The 15,287-nt window shown below is 57.4% G+C and overlaps 1 protein-coding gene across 2 annotated transcripts; it reads left to right on the top strand.

Moving 5' to 3' along the window:
- Positions 1-1,561: 1,561 nt before the first annotated feature.
- On the top strand, positions 1,562-14,742 carry DUSP4 (dual specificity phosphatase 4). 2 transcript variants are annotated; one of them, XM_081130019.1, is made up of 4 exons: positions 1,562-2,374; positions 12,001-12,146; positions 13,151-13,370; positions 13,896-14,736. In XM_081130019.1, the coding sequence occupies exons 1-4, from the start codon at positions 1,957-1,959 to the stop codon at positions 14,279-14,281; spliced, it is 1,170 nt and encodes a 389-aa protein (XP_080986145.1). In that variant the 5' UTR covers positions 1,562-1,956; the 3' UTR covers positions 14,282-14,736. The 2 variants fall into 2 exon arrangements, with proteins under 2 accessions (XP_080986145.1, XP_080986146.1); XM_081130020.1 differs by lacking the exon at positions 1,562-2,374 and adding an exon at positions 4,138-4,353 and having other exon boundaries at positions 13,896-14,742.
- The last annotated feature ends 545 nt before the right edge of the window (positions 14,743-15,287 follow it).

Below are 15,287 nucleotides of genomic sequence, written 5' to 3'. Positions count from 1 at the left end.
AGGCCCCCGAGGGCGCGGTGGGGGAGTGGAAGGGTGGCCCTGGGGGGCGGAGGTGAGAGATCAGAGGGCAGCTTAGCCCGGAACAAAGGCGGAGCGGAAGGCCAGCTGGGGGCTGGAGGGACTCGGGGGGCTGCCCGGGCCTGGAGTGGAGGACGCGACCCCCCGCGGGCGAGTCCCTCACTTCTCCCGCGCGCTGGTGAATTCTCGCTGGCGAGGCTTGGCAAGATGTCGCGCGAATAATTTGTGGCTTCTGTCCTGTCCCCATCTCGGGGCGCACAAACCACCCTGCCAAAAGCCGCCTCGGGGAAATTAAATGCATAAGTTAATCCGGGGGTGGGGTGGGGATGCTACGTGACCTGGAAAGGGGGGTGCAGAAACCTGCGTCTGCCCCGGAGCTTATTAAATCCTTGACGCGTAAATGCCTCCGTTTAGCTTCGCACCAGATGCGGACCCTCATTGTTATTTCCCGAGAAGACAATTTGCACATGTGCAATCTGGGGTGAGGGCTTTTCCAAAAGCCTAAATAAATAAATAAGTGAATATCGGATTTCCTTGCCCACCAGGGTTAAACAAACATCTTTAGGAAGCGTGGACGCGAGCGGCACCCTGCCTGCCTCCAGAGGAGCAGCGTTCCGGCAGTGAATGCCCCCCTCGGGGTCGTAAAGAGCAGACCCAACACCCCGCTCCCATTACTGGACTTCGGGGAGGGAGGGCTTTCTCTTTCATCTTCTAAGTCGGGGCTTGCCCACGTCCTCGAGAAGCTATAAAGCTGATTTAATGGCTTAAGATGAAAATAGATCACGCTAATGCATAAGCTAACGTCAGAGGAATCGCCTTTGGAAAAAAACGGCCAGCCTGGCCGAACGCGCTCCGTAAGCCGGGGGCCGGGAGGTTCCAGGCCCGGCCGGGCGGACCGTGGCGCCGGGTCCCCTCTCCGCTGCGACGCCGGGGAGGAGGCCTGCGAGGCTGCTGGGGGGCGGGGGCGGGAGGGGAAAGGAGCACGGAGGTCAAAGGGATCAAAGCCGACCCTTAGCCTCCGTCAGGCCCGCTTCTCGGCCGGCTAATTTCCTTCTGCCCAATGCGGCAACCGAGGTGGAGCGGCTGCGGCGCGGCTCGTGCTGCTGGGCCGGTTGCGCGCCGCGGAGGCGCGGGCCGGCGGGCTGACAGCTACGGGCGCAGCCGCGCTCCATTCACAAAGTCCCTGCGCGCCGCCTGCCAGCGGGTCGGAGGCCTCCCCCCTCTTCCTCTCGGTCCGGGTTTTATGAATGGGCCTGGCGTCGAGCGCCCCGCGTCCTGTTTACTCCGCTCTTCTGACGTCGCAGCCCCGTGACTGGGCGCGAGGTGCCCGCACTCCATTCACGCGCAAGGAAGGGGGCGGGAGGAGAGGCCGGCTGGCGGAGGGGCGGGGAAGGGGCGGGGAGCCGGCGCGGGGGGCGGAGGGCGCCAGGCCCGGAATGGAAAGAGGCGGGGCTTCTCCAGGTAGTACTGACTCTGCCCGCTCCCGGGGGGAGCGCGGAGGAGCGTTAATAAATCTCTAAGCCGAGGAGGAAACTCTGGCTGGGGCAGTGCGCGGATCTCCGGCTGCTCTTGGGGGACGGCGGCCGAGCTGCAGCGCCGGCAGGAGTTCAGCGGGCAAAATACAAAGAGGCCACAACAGAAGAGAGCCCTTGGCCCTCTCCCGCAAACAGTCCCCTCCAGGGTCGCCGCCCTCTCTCTCGCACCGCGCGTGGTGCTGCCTGGTGCCCGAAGCCGCTCGGACTGCGATGTGACTGCGAGACCGCCGAAGGAAGGACAACCGGGGACAAGAGGGTCTCCGCTGGGAGCCCCCGAGGGCCAAGTTTGTGGCTACTTTTGCACGCGCCCTCCCGTAGCCCTCGCCCACCCCTTCCAGCAGCCCAGCTGTCCCGGCTGTCCGTACCCGCCTCGTGTGCCCGGCAGCCGCGGTTCCCGGCCACCATGGTGACGGTGGAGGAGCTGCGGGAGATGGACTGCAGCGTGCTCAAAAGGCTGATGAACCGGGACGAGAACGGCGGCGGCGGCGGCGGCGCCCTGGGGCTCCTGAGCGGCGGCAAGTGCCTGCTGCTGGACTGCAGACCGTTCCTGGCGCACAGCGCGGGCTACATCCGAGGCTCGGTCAATGTGCGTTGCAACACCATCGTGCGTCGGCGGGCCAAAGGCTCCGTGAGCCTGGAGCAGATCCTGCCGGCCGAGGAGGAGGTGCGCGCCCGCCTGCGGTCCGGCCTCTACTCGGCCGTCATCGTCTACGACGAGCGCAGCCCGCGCGCCGAGAGCCTCCGCGAGGACAGCACTGTGTCGCTGGTGGTGCAGGCTCTGCGCCGCCACGCCGAGCGCACCGACATCTGCCTGCTCAAAGGTGAGCGCGGGCGGCCGGGCGCGGGCTGGGAGGGAGGTGGAGCGGGCTGGGCGGCCTGCGCCTCAGTGGCTAGGGGAGGAAGCGCCCGGAGGGGCTCGTGGCGGCGGGGATCTCCGCGAACTCCTTTGTGCGTGTTGGTGTGCACGGGTTTGCACGGGTTTTGAGCGCCTGTGTGCAGTGCGAGCTCCCGAAGTCCTCAGGACGGCGAGGGCGCGCTTCCTCCGTCACCTGCGATTCTGCACCCTTCCTGGCAGCTCTGCGTTTGTTTACACCCCCTAACGGTCTGGCCTCGCGGGCGAAGCGCCTCTGCGGTGTTGCTCACCTTCCAGTCCAGGGAAGTGCTCCCAAGTGCCACTGTGCGGGTGGGGACAGGTTAGGCCCCTGGCTTGGCGTGCCAGGGTCCGACCCGGAGAGCCCGAGAGGTGCGGAAGGGGGCGAAGGACGGCGAGCGCCGATTCCACAGTAAAGCGGCCCTTGGGAAACGCACATCGCGAGGGGCGATCTGTGTCGCCCCCCTGCCGCCCAGCGCCCAGCTCCTCCCGGCAGGTGGCCAACTCCTCCCGTGCGGCGCTAGACCCAGGGTCCGGGCGCGGGAGGTGGGAGGTGTATTTGGGGAACGCAAGGTGGTGGGACAGTGCCTCTGAAATATTCAGGCGTCGCAGAAGTACGACCTTTTGTTCAGACGCAATTCTCGAGGATCAGGTGGAGGCGTGTGCTTGATTTAAGGGAACCCCGGTGAAACTCTTTGGGGAGGAGAGGTCTTGTCAAATCCGGGAGTGAGAACCCGAGAAGGGACTGCGCGCTGTCCAAGTAACAGTTGGGACAGTGAGCAGGTCCCGCCCTGTCCTCGCGGGCCCTCGCGCCCGGGGAGCCGCAGGACGCGTGGGGTGAGGGCGCCCTGACGGCGACGCGCCCCGGCCCCCCGGCCCCCCGGCCCCCGCCGCCGCATTCCGCGCATTCTCGCTCGTCCGGTGCTCGCCTCGGAAGCCGAGAGGCGTTTCAGACTCCGGCCTTCAAAGAGCCGCTCGGTTACCCCCGCCGGTGCCCCTCGCCCCCTCCCTCCTTTCCTCTCCTCTCCGACCCGCTCACCCCGGAGGAAGGGAGGTGGTGGGGGAGGAGGGCGGAAACCTCTCCCCACCGCCCCTTCCAGGAGGCACCTCGAAACTGCCCAGTGGCGACGGGCCGGGCGCGCCCTCGCGAACAGCGGGGGGCTTTGTTCTCGGCAGTTGTTTCCTGGCCATTTGACCTGTCAGCTGCTGGGGAAACGCTGCCGCTGACCTGTGGTTGAACCACTCAGGCGGTTTTGCTGATTTTTCTTTCTCCGAGAGGCTGCCTTTTGCACCTCCGGTGGAGCCCAGTCGTCCCCCCTGCTCCGCAGAGCGCTTTAGGAGAAAGTGGCAGGAAGGGGCCAGCCCCGCGGGGGCCGGGCGCGGAGCGGTGCCCGGGAACCCCGCGGCGGGCCCCGTCCCCGCGCGCTCCCGCTGCTCCCGGTGCAGGCCCGGGTGCGTGGTCCCGGCGGCTCAGAATGCCCGCCCTCCATTGCCGGCCGCTGGCGGGAACGGCCAGAGAAATTGCTTTGGGACAAAAGCCCCCTCCCTCGAGTGGCAGGGTGTGCGCCGCGCCGCCCTGGGTCCCTCCTGGTTTAGAGCCGGGCGCGTGCTCGCTCCGCGGACCCCGGAGCCCAGGACCCTCCCCCGGGGGGGCGGACCCACGTGGCGTCTGCCTTCGTTTTGTTTTGTTTGTCTTCCTGGAAGAAATCCGGAGGGGACCGCCCTCGGGCGGCAGCTCGGGGACCTTGGCCCTGGGGCTTCGGGGCGCGCACCGAGGACCCCTCCTGGGGACGCAGGCATGTTTTTAAGGTTTCCTCCTCCGGCTTGCGCGGGGGCTCCCTGGTTCCCCTCAACCCCAACGGGAGAGCCCGGACCCAGATCGGTTCCGAGAGCCGTCCCGCGGACCGGCCGCTCTGCACGCGGCAAACGGTAATGTAAAGACTGGGCAGGACCGGAGCCTCTGGGTAGAAGGACAGTCCCCCGGCGGCTGGCGAGGTGCCCGGCCAACTGGAAAGCCCTGCTCGAAGGGCTGTTGCCTCCCGAGGCCTGCGCAGCCTCCTGCGGTTGGACCTGGTGCGCGGAGGAGGACGACCCAGCGCGGGGCCCACCGACCCCCTGCGCCTGAGACGGACAGGGCCTGGCCCTGGGTCTCAGGTGGAGGCCCTGGGTCCCAGGTGGAGGCCCTGGGTCTCAGGTGGAGGCCCTGGGTCCCAGGTGGAGGCCCTGGGTCCCAGGTGGAGGCCCTACGTCCCAGGTGGAGGCCCTGGGTCTCAGGTGGAGGCCCTGGCTCTCAGGTGGAGGCCCTGGGTCCCAGGTGGAGGCCCTGGGTCTCAGGTGGAGGCCCTGGCTCTCAGGGGGAGGCCCTGGGTCCCAGGTGGAGGCCCTGGGTCCCAGGTGGAGGCCCTGGCTCTCAGGGGGAGGCCCTGGGTCCCAGGTGGAGGCCCTGGGTCCCAGGTGGAGGCCCTGGGTCCCAGGTGGAGGCCCTGGGTCTCAGGGGGAGGCCCTGGGTCCCAGGTGGAGGCCCTGGCTCTCAGGGGGAGGCCCTGGGTCCCAGGTGGAGGCCCTGGGTCCCAGGTGGAGGCCCTGGGTCTCAGGGGGAGGCCCTGGGTCCCAGGGGGAGGCCCTGGGTCCCAGGCGGGACTTGTCTCCTCAGCAACAGGCCGGGAGCAGCCAGGAGACGGTCCCGGGTCTTCTTGGGAACAGAGGGCCGCCTCGGGCAGCCGCAGGCTGAAATGCTCAGGTGGCAGCCTCTCCCGGCGCCTTCGTCGTCCTGGCAGAATGTCTTTGCGGTTTTCACTGGTCCATAGTCTAACTGAGCGTATTTCCATGTATGTGCAAAGCTGAGGCCCTCGGCACACAGCTCCTCTCTTTCTCTTTGCCCTCTGATGGGAAAGGCTTTCACAGTGAGGGCAGAAAAAAACTGGGCAGTGTCTGCTCCCGCACCCACGGGCCGGTGCAGGCTGGGCCAGGAAACCCGCGAAGGCCTCCTGCAGCCCCGGTGACGGCAGGAGTGGAGGCGGCCTGGGCTGTGGAAGGGCAGAGCGAACTGCAGGGAAACATTGGGAAGCACACTTAGATTATCTTTATTAATGCCTGCATTGATTAGGGGTTGGATAATTTGGTTCCTACCAGAGCTGTTCATTTTATTTTGCAGCTAATGGGCCTTGTTTCACGTGTGGTGGTGGGTGTGGGGTAAAGGTGGTCAGACATTAAGCCAGTCATCCAGTTGTTGGTGTCAGCCATCCTGGAGGGACAGTAAAAGCAGCAGGATATTTTCAGAAGTTATATGATCCTTCCTGGTCAAAGGCTATCTAACTCTACCAATTAATTGCGTTTAAAATTTTGCTTTTTCTGTTTCTGTCTCTTTGAAGGGCAGTTGGTTGGTTACTGGTTTTGTTGCAGGTGGTTAATAACTAACACCACAGGTGAGAAGTCATAGTGACGCGCAAACTTTACTGAGCAGCAGCAAAGTGCTGCCAAGCTTTGCTAAAGCAAAAACCCAAATCACTACATTTTCTGCTCTTTTTTACCCCAAATTTCCATTGGGGTAAACTTAAAAAAATTTTTTTATATGTTTTTATTGATTTCAGGGAGAGGGGAGATAGAAACATCAGTGCTGAGAGAATCATCGATCAGCTGCCTTCCACACGCCCCCTACATTTACTAAAAGTGAATTTTATTTAAAATCCTGTGAGGGATTTGTAGGGACAGATGAGAAGTTGCAGCTTTTCAGATTTTATTATAGTACACATCTCCTTTCAAATCCTCCTCCTTCATAAATCCTTGGATTGGGGTTTTGGACCCCCCACCCTCACCTTGGCCATTAGAGAAAGACAAAAAGAGAATTTTCTTACCCTAATAGAAGTCATTCTTTACCTTCATGTTCCCCAAATAACAAATCAGTCTGTTATGCAGATTTCAGGTACAAAAACATTTTCTTTTTGCCTGGTTAAAATGCAACTCTTGACCTTTGTCAGTTCTTCAAGATTCTGATTTAAAAGCTGTCCCAGAGCTGCTTTGAGAAATCGGGAAGATCAACTAGATATTCCAGCTTTTCCCTCCAGGTTGGAACTCATGGACCCTACAGTCCCCAGGCCTGACCATACAGACCCTGACATCACACTTCTGTAGAAAACAGTCACCAAGGCCAATAATGAATGGTATGGGGCATGATAGAGCTCAGCTAGGTAACTGTCTTCTGCCTTTTCTCTCTCTGTCCCCATTCGTCAGCCTATCTCAGGTCCCCAGGTCAGTGGCATCAAACAGCATAGCCTCTGAGGGGGGGAGGAAGGGGACAGGGGAATGCTGAGGTCGAACACCTTCTCCACCCAAAAGGGTGGGCTTTTCTCCTTACAAGTATGACACAATGCCTGTGACAGCCAAGGATTGATAGAATTACAAAAAACGGTGGGCCCTAAAGAGAATTTCTACCCCCTATTGTAATTTGTTACAGAATTATAACGATCACTTCTCGACCTTTTGGCTAAGATCAAGTGCAGAATTATAACGAATGAAGCAAACTCACTACTTCTTGCAACATTTGAACTGGATGCTTCCAACACAAAAGTAACTAAATGCAGGGTGTCTAATTAAATTGAGAGTGAAAACTTTGTCGTTATTAAGCCCATCACAGCTCCCTTGGACTTGTCCTCGATGTTTATAAGAAAGGTGGGCTGCACAGAAACAGGGAGGGAGAGAGGAGGGTGGCCTTTTTATAAGGAGCCAAGCAATTTCTTTAAAAAATCAGAACATCTGAAACCAGATAGCCCATTTCCTTACTGGGAGGTAGTTCCCGCCTAACAAAGAGGAAGTTTGGCAGGAAGAAAAGTTCACCCTGGAACGGAAGCCAGCTTGCTGAACGAAGCAGATAGCACAGGACTGGGAGGGACTTGCAAACAAGGTCCAGCATGAGTGTGGCATTAGGTGTCAACCAGCTGTCCCAAGACAGACAGGTCTGTGCGTGGAGTCCCAACGTGAGAAGCCCACTTAAGTCAAATTTAAACACTGCTCAACATTACATGGGAGCTTATTAAGTCAACACCCATTTCCAGGTCAAAACCAAATGACCTTCAAATGACCCCAAACTCTCTTGCTGAACAACATTTGCCTTATATTGATGTGAGGTCTCTGGAGAGCAAGGCCATGAGCCCTGACTGTGAACGGGTGATATTCTGAGTGTTAGGGGGGAAAAGCAGCAGCCACATTAACATTGATGACCCTGGTCACCACCAGTGACAGTCTTACCTATCACAGATTCCATTAAGGGTCCTATTATGGTGAAGGGACCAGCACCAGCAGCCGTCCTTTCTGAAGCACTCTACACACATACTCTTCCAGCCCTGCGTGGACAGGAGGCCAGAGGTCATCATTTTCAGCAAACTCCGAAAAATACCCTGCTGTGCGAGTGTGAGAAACAGAAGAGCGTGGAGTTGCACTGGAAATGTAGTTATTCCTCAAGAAAGTCAACTGAGAAATTACATTCCCTTTCCCCCCCCGAAACTCTCCAGTTTTAAAACTGAGATGAGAAATTGAGAACTTTAAGACTAGAAAGAATATTATTAAATAACAACATGGAAAAAACAGGTAAAAATGAGTCAGAGTGTGTTATGGGATGACATTTAATAGGATGTTGAAAAAACAGGTGGAATCTGTTGTGAAATTGTTTTCAGAAGATAAAAATGCAGACCTTGGCCATGTAATGTCAGTTTGTAGTTTGCAAATAAGTAAATTGTGGCCATTTAAGAATTTAGAGGTGATACAGTCTGAAATCCTCCCTTTCTAAGGGCAGGAAGACAGCGGTTAGGAGAGACTGGGCTTACTCAGCGCCCATGGGCACCCATACCTGTGCCCTCTGCAGGAGGCACGGGATCCAGCCCAGCCCATGGTGTCCAGTTGGAATAAGCCTTCTCATAAGTTCTGGGTAAAACTTGTTGATTTAAATCGAGCTCTTACAGGCTCTGGCTCTGGTGTTTGCACGGATTTGGGGGTGGGCAGGGGAGGCACTGGGAAGCTGGGAAGCAGTCTTTCGACCTCACTAGTGGTTTCGACCCATTCTAGTAGTTTCTAGTTTATTTCATTAAATTAAAAATGCTGGTCACAGCTCCTGAATGACAACCTGTAGTTAGGAAAGCACTGGGAAGAAGTGGAGTTGGGTGAAATGTCAGCAGTGTTTTTGCATGAAATTCTGTGTCTTCACGTAATCAGACCAGCAGACAATCTGGGCCCCCTGGAGAAGGACCACCAGGGAGGCAGAGCTGGGCCAGCAGCAGGGTGGGCTGCAGACGTCTGGTTAGAAGTTGCCTTTGAGGCCAGTGGGGCTGCCCTGCACCTCAGTTTACTCTTCTGTAAAACCGAAACTAGTCAGGCCTTCCTCAAGGGCTCCTGGTTGGATACAGTATGGGAAGAGCCTGGCATGGTGACCATTTCATCTTAAGTGTGCCCGTCATTTTCATTAACACAGATCTGATACCCAGAGGCGCCTTCCTGCGATGTGGCCTTGTGGGGATGGACTTGGGGGCTCCTAACTTGCACCCTTCTGTGTACCCCTCCTGCCTGTATGCTTCCTGGCCGAGGGCAGCAACTGGGCCCCCAGAAGGCCCTCCTTTGGTGATGCTTCTTGTAACAACTCGCTGGACCCCCAAAAGCCACAGCTGAGGAGGGAAACCCCTTTCATTGATGCCGCCGTCACGAATGTGACCCTTTTGTGCTCCTGTCCTTCTGGCTAATCTGCCTCTTCACTTAGTTCCTCTCTCTGTGTCCTTTAAAGACCTGCCAGAGGGAATTGACTTTTCAGCAATCATTTTTATGTTCTGTTCTAATAGTGTCTTTTCCTGACCACTGAGGCTCTGGCCTCTGGGTCACCTCCGTCTCGCCTCCTCCCACCGGCCATACCCCCGGGGTCAGCCACTGCTGCGGGTCTGCGGCACCTCCTGGATGACTGATGACGGAGCCTGGGGGCAGCGGATGTCCCCGGCGGGAAGGGGTCTCCAGCTCAGGAAGTGCTGTACCTGCCCTTCTGCTGGCAAACTACCAGGTCTCCAGGCTCCAACTGGAAAAAATCAGAACAGCCTAGGAGGCGGCGGCCCAGAGTCTGGAAAGTTGCCAGGAATCCTGGAGTCCGCTTGTAGGGGCCCCAAAAGGAAACCTTCATTATGTGTCTCCTCGAGGCCAGGCTGTTTCAGTCAGTCCTCGAAGGGCTCTGGGCGTGGGTGTTTCATCACTTTTTACGGTTGAGGAAGATGCTCGGAGCGGTCAGTGCCAGCCACAGGCCTGCGAGCCTGACTGCAGAGGCCGTGACCCTTCCAGAACTTCAGCTAGTGCCCCGTCCCCTTCTTTCTTACCACTGGGAAGAACCTTCTTTCAGCCACTCGAGGCTCCTTCCCCCTCTGCTGCCCTGGGGTGCTCCTCCTCTGTGCCCTTGGAGCCTGGCCCTGGCACTCCTGTGACTTCACCATTCGCCCTTGGGTGGGTACCCGTCTTCTGACTGTCTGGGTGATGAACTTTTGGAGGGCACCACTCATTCCTTACGTTTCTCTGGGGAAATCAAAACACGTGTTTTAACAGCTTAAATTCTGTAATAAACTCTGTAGTAAACACAAGGATCATTTTATTCAGGACATTTCAAACCCTCTAGAAAGGTACAGAGAGTCACATGTGATGACTTTTTATATATAGGTGATCAACATGGTGTGTTGATTGATCCATTTCCCTTTCTACTTTCTCCAAAGAGGAGGAAGCATTTGCTAGGTTTCCCATCCTAGGGGACCTCAGCTAAGATGTCTGGGGGCTCTTCTTCCGAACCCCACTCTATTCACTGCATGCGGGGCAACAGTTCAGCAGCTTTATAAGGAAAGAGGGAACAGATGAGGGTGATAACGGGAGGGAGAGCTGCTCCTGTGCCAATCACCACTGAGGCCACCAGCTCGCCTGAAACTGGCAGCACGGGTGGGCCCCTCAGCAGGTTTTCCATCCAGGGAGGCTGGTCATTATGACTCAGCAGGAGCAGGTGCCTGTGACTTGAGAGATATCCATTTATATCCCGATGAGGGAGGGAGGGAGGGAGTGGAGGGGAACAGAGCCTCCGCTCAGAGAGGAAGAAATGAGTGCCCTGTTTCTGTAAGCCTTGTGATGTGGCGAAGAATCATTTCCTTTCCTCTCCAAAGCAGTTTCTAGGGTTGGAATTCTGGGCAAGAAATTGACTGTCACATGTCAGCATATGGGAAGATTACTATGAACGTTATCGGGGACAGTGGCATCATGTCACTTAGTCATAAAGATTTAAAGGTACTAGCTATATATGTGACCATCAGTTGAATGGGTCCATTAGAACAGTGGTTCACAACACGCAGGCTCTACCAAATTGTGTTTAAGTAAGTTTGCAGGTTTAAAAATTAGGTATAATTGACATGTAATATGAGTTTTAGGTGTAAAACATAATGATTTGATATTTGACTATATTGCAAAATGATTGCCACAATAAGTCTACTTAACATCTGTCACCATACATGGTTAAACATTTTTTTTTCTTATGATGAGAACTTTAAGACCTACTCTCTTAGGAACTTTCAAATATGCAATACAGTATTAACTGTAGTCACCACGCTGTGCATTACATCCCCAGAATTTATTTAATTTATCACTGGAAGTTTTGATCCCTTTCATCTACTGAATTAATTTAAATCCATCTTTGGTCCTACAGAAACTGCCAAGTGAAAACACAAGCAGGGCCAAACATTGATAGTAGATGGTAAGTTACCCTCAGAGCCAAGTCCCAGAGATCACAAGATCAGAGCATTTCTTGTCTCGGAGAGTTTTCCTGCTCACCTCTGCCCAGCCAGCGCCTTTCCGCTTGGCACGAACACTATTCCACATAAGTTTCTCTCTTTTTACTTAAAAAGACCTCCCTTCCCCGGAAGGTGATCCCACAGATAACCATCCCAAGGCTTAGCAACCCTCAGGTCAGGAAATCCTCCCTTCCCCCAAACCTGTGTGTAGCAAGAGGGATTTATTTAGATTTAAGGCCATTTCCTCTTGTTTTGGCCCCTTGTTGATGGAACAGCTGTTCGCAGGCTGAGTGACTGGCATCTGCTCTGTCGCTGAGATCCAGAGGGCGGTGCCAGGGTAATCTTCTTCTCTCCCACGCTGAACCTCTCCAAAGGGCGGGCTAGAATTGGGGAGCGACAGACATCCTTGCAGGTCCCAGGGCCCAGCGGCAGGTTTCTTGTGCTCATGGATACCCACAGTGGCCTTTGTCTCTTCCTTGCCTTGGAAAAAGCCCCTTCTGCATACCCCCTGCACGTCTTCCTCTGTGTGTCTGCATCCCAAACCAAAGTCTTGACCCGAAAGCTTTCCTTCCAGGCTTCAGGACGCAGCCCTGGCTGAATGTGGACTCAGCATTTCTGGGGAAGTCGCCACAGCCATTATCTCTGGTCCCACGGCGCCACCCAGTGGCAAATATAGAGCCAGCCAGGCCCAGCTTCCCTGCAGCTCTCCTGGGTTCAGGGGTAGTATTCAAGTTCTTTGTGGTTTCTTGCTGGCTTAGTGACCCCATTAACCTGAACTTCTTTCTCCTTACAGGTGGCTATGAGAGGTTTTCCTCCGAGTATCCAGAATTCTGTTCCAAAACCAAGGCCCTGGCAGCCATCCCGCCCGTGGCACCGCCCAGCACGGCCGAGTCCTTGGACCTGGGCTGCAGCTCCTGTGGAACCCCACTGCACGACCAGGTGCGGGGGGGCTTCCTTTCAGAGTCCTGCTTTTCAGGGGCTTTGGATGCAGTGCCTAAGCTTGGGGAGAATGTAGTGAACCCTGATATTGGGATGGGATGTAAGGGAAGTTAGGAATAAATTCCATTTATTCCTTGGAATTCTTGCTCTTCCCTCTCTTATTACCCTCACTAAAGAAAAATGATAAAGACACAGCTCCCTGATTGGCCTCTAGAGTTATGTGCAGACAGAGAGGAGGCTGCTGAAGATAGAAGTGTGTGAGCTGCCCTTAGGAAGCTGAGAGAACACCCTTCTTTGAAGGAGCGGCCTGTGGACCCCAGCCCCAGTCCAGAACAGTCAGGCTGTCCCCATATACAAGCCAATTGTAAATGCCAAACGGATGTAAAGGGTCAGCCACCCCTCCCTCAAGAAAACCAGAGTAAGCCATTACATTTCTTTAAGCCCCCCCCCTTTCCAGCCCTTTCATTGAGATGGAGGGGGTGACCTTATGGAGTCCAGCAACTTTGCTCCCCAAACTCCAGATTGCTCTAATTGATCTGACTCAGAAAATGGTCCTTAATTTAAGCCAAGTTAACCTTATTTTGCCAGGATCCCTCTTCTGGTCTGTGAAGCTGACATGGGGTCTGTTTTTGATGTGCCAAGTGAAGATATACCCAACCAAATAAGCCCCTAAAGCACACTACACATAGCGTGGTGATTAGCAGGTGTAAGCTCTTCATGTCACAAATGGCGGGACAAGCCAGCACTGTGTCCCTCCATTTACCACGGGGGCGGTGGGCTGCTTAAACCAGGCTTTACCTGTCCTGGCTTCTCTGCGTAAAGGCTAGAGGAGTCCCCCTGGGCCCACCGCTCCCTACAGGAGCCCCAGCAGGGTGAGGGCTATGTGCAGGCATTCTTCCCAGGGCCTGTGAAAGCCACCTGCCCCTGTCCCAAGCACCTCAGCCCTCTTCCTGGTTGCGTTGCACTCATGATGTTGGGTCCTTCGTTTTTCCTCTCTGGTGCAGGGGGGTCCGGTGGAGATCCTCCCCTTCCTCTACCTCGGCAGTGCCTATCATGCCGCCCGGAGAGACATGCTGGACGCCCTGGGGATCACGGCCCTGTTGAACGTCTCCTCTGACTGCCCCAACCACTTTGAAGGACACTATCAATACAAGTGCATCCCGGTGGAAGACAACCACAAGGCCGACATCAGCTCCTGGTTCATGGAAGCCATCGAGTACATTGGTAGGCTGGCCTGGGCTGGGGACTGGGCCCAAGGTCGGGTGGGCAGGATGAGAGGGACCGCTTGTAACTGGCTGGGGGAAGGAGGGGTTAGGAGAGGGTGCCCAGGGTGCATCCCGCCCCCCATCCTCCATAGGAAGGCCTACCCTGCACTGTGTCGGGCAGGGATAGGAAAACTGATCCTACCTGGGTGCTGTTGGCCTTTAGGGCCAATAACCTTTTCCTTGCATGTCTCCAGGTGTCTAGATGATAAGGCTCCCGGGATGGGTTGGAAGACAAAGAGTGGGAGAATTGGGTCGTTTTTATTTCTGCAAATGGAAATCCTTGAATGCATTGGGGTTTAGCATGCCTTTTTTCCAAACTTAGTGCACGGGTTTGGTTAAGTCTCCAAAACAGCCTGGAATGGGTGGGATTCTACAGTCCCTCCGCGTGGGTGTCCCCCCTCCTGGCGCCCCCACACCCCGCGCGGGCCCCCTGCCTGGGCGTGCGGGGCGCGGGCGCTGACCGCCGCCGCGTGGCTCCCCGCAGACGCCGTGCAGGACTGCCGCGGGCGCGTGCTGGTGCACTGCCAGGCGGGCATCTCGCGCTCGGCCACCATCTGCCTGGCCTACCTGATGATGAAGAAGCGCGTGAGGCTGGAGGAGGCCTTCGAGTTCGTCAAGCAGCGGCGGAGCATCATCTCGCCCAACTTCAGCTTCATGGGGCAGCTGCTGCAGTTCGAGTCGCAGGTGCTGGCCACGTCCTGCGCCGTGGAGGCCGCCAGCCCGTCGGGGCCCCTGCGCGAGCGCGGCAAGGCCACCCCCACGCCCACCTCGCAGTTCGTCTTCAGCTTCCCGGTGTCGGTGGGCGTGCACGCCGCGCCCAGCAGCCTGCCCTACCTGCACAGCCCCATCACCACCTCCCCCAGCTGTTAGGGCGCTCGGGAGCCCCCCGCGACCCGTGGGCACCGGCAGCGGGGGCCGGTGGCTCCTCGGGGCGACCTCGGGCCCGGGCCCGGCAATAAGGACTCCGCGTCCACAGGGACAGCAGAGGAGCCGCCCCGCGGGGCCCACGCGCGGCTGCGTCGCGGGGAGGCCCCGCCCGGTCGCGCGTGGGCCTCGCGTCCCACATGGAACCTCTTACCTCATTTTCTAAGCAGCAAGGCTCGACGTTAGGGACCCACGGCCCTGGCACATGTGCCCACGCGGCTTCCCCGGGGGCGAGGGCGGGAGGGGACATGAAAACACGTTTGCCGAAGTGCCTGGTGGTGTGCCCGGCCCTTGCCGCTGTGCGCTCAGGAACTCTTTCCTGAAGGAGCCTCTGAGGACACGGTCGTCCTGAGTCACCAACAGGCGAGTAACTATGAGTCATAATAAATAAAAGTATTTATAAGACTTCCCGCAGAGTATGTGAGTCCAGGGGCCTGGCGGCAGGGACGCGGAGGACCCGGCCCGGCGCCCGGCAGCGCGCTGACCTCCCGGCGGCTGGGAGTCGGCCGCACCCTTGGGTGGGGACACGTTCGCGTCCCGCTTCCCCGCCCCGGCCTCGGAGGAGCGGGCGGGCGCGGGGGGAGGAAGAAGGGGACTGCTGGGGACCAGCTGGCCCCCGGCAGGCGGCCCCGCGACGCAGCGTCGCCCCACGCTCGGCGCTCAGCCCGGCGCGGGCGCCTGTCGCTGGTCCACCCGCTGGGGACTCGCCGGCCGTGGGACACGCGCCACGTCAGACCAGGTGCCCCTGAGACGGCGGGGCGGCTCGGACGGTCCCACAGGGAGTCACTTGCTGGCAGGGCCATGGGGAAAGCAGCCGACCGGAGACACCGGAAATGAGTCCTCCTGTAGGTGGAACCACCACCTTTTCCATTGTTTGCATTCATTGGCGCTTTTAATTTGAGGGGGTTTACTTGGAATGATGTACAACCAACAAATTCAAATTCCTGGTCTA

The sequence above is a fragment of the Miniopterus schreibersii genome (genome assembly GCF_964146895.1).
Source record: "Miniopterus schreibersii genome assembly, chromosome: 2".
Lineage (NCBI taxonomy): Eukaryota > Metazoa > Chordata > Mammalia > Chiroptera > Miniopteridae > Miniopterus > Miniopterus schreibersii.
This window is presented reverse-complemented; position numbering and strand designations above follow the sequence as displayed.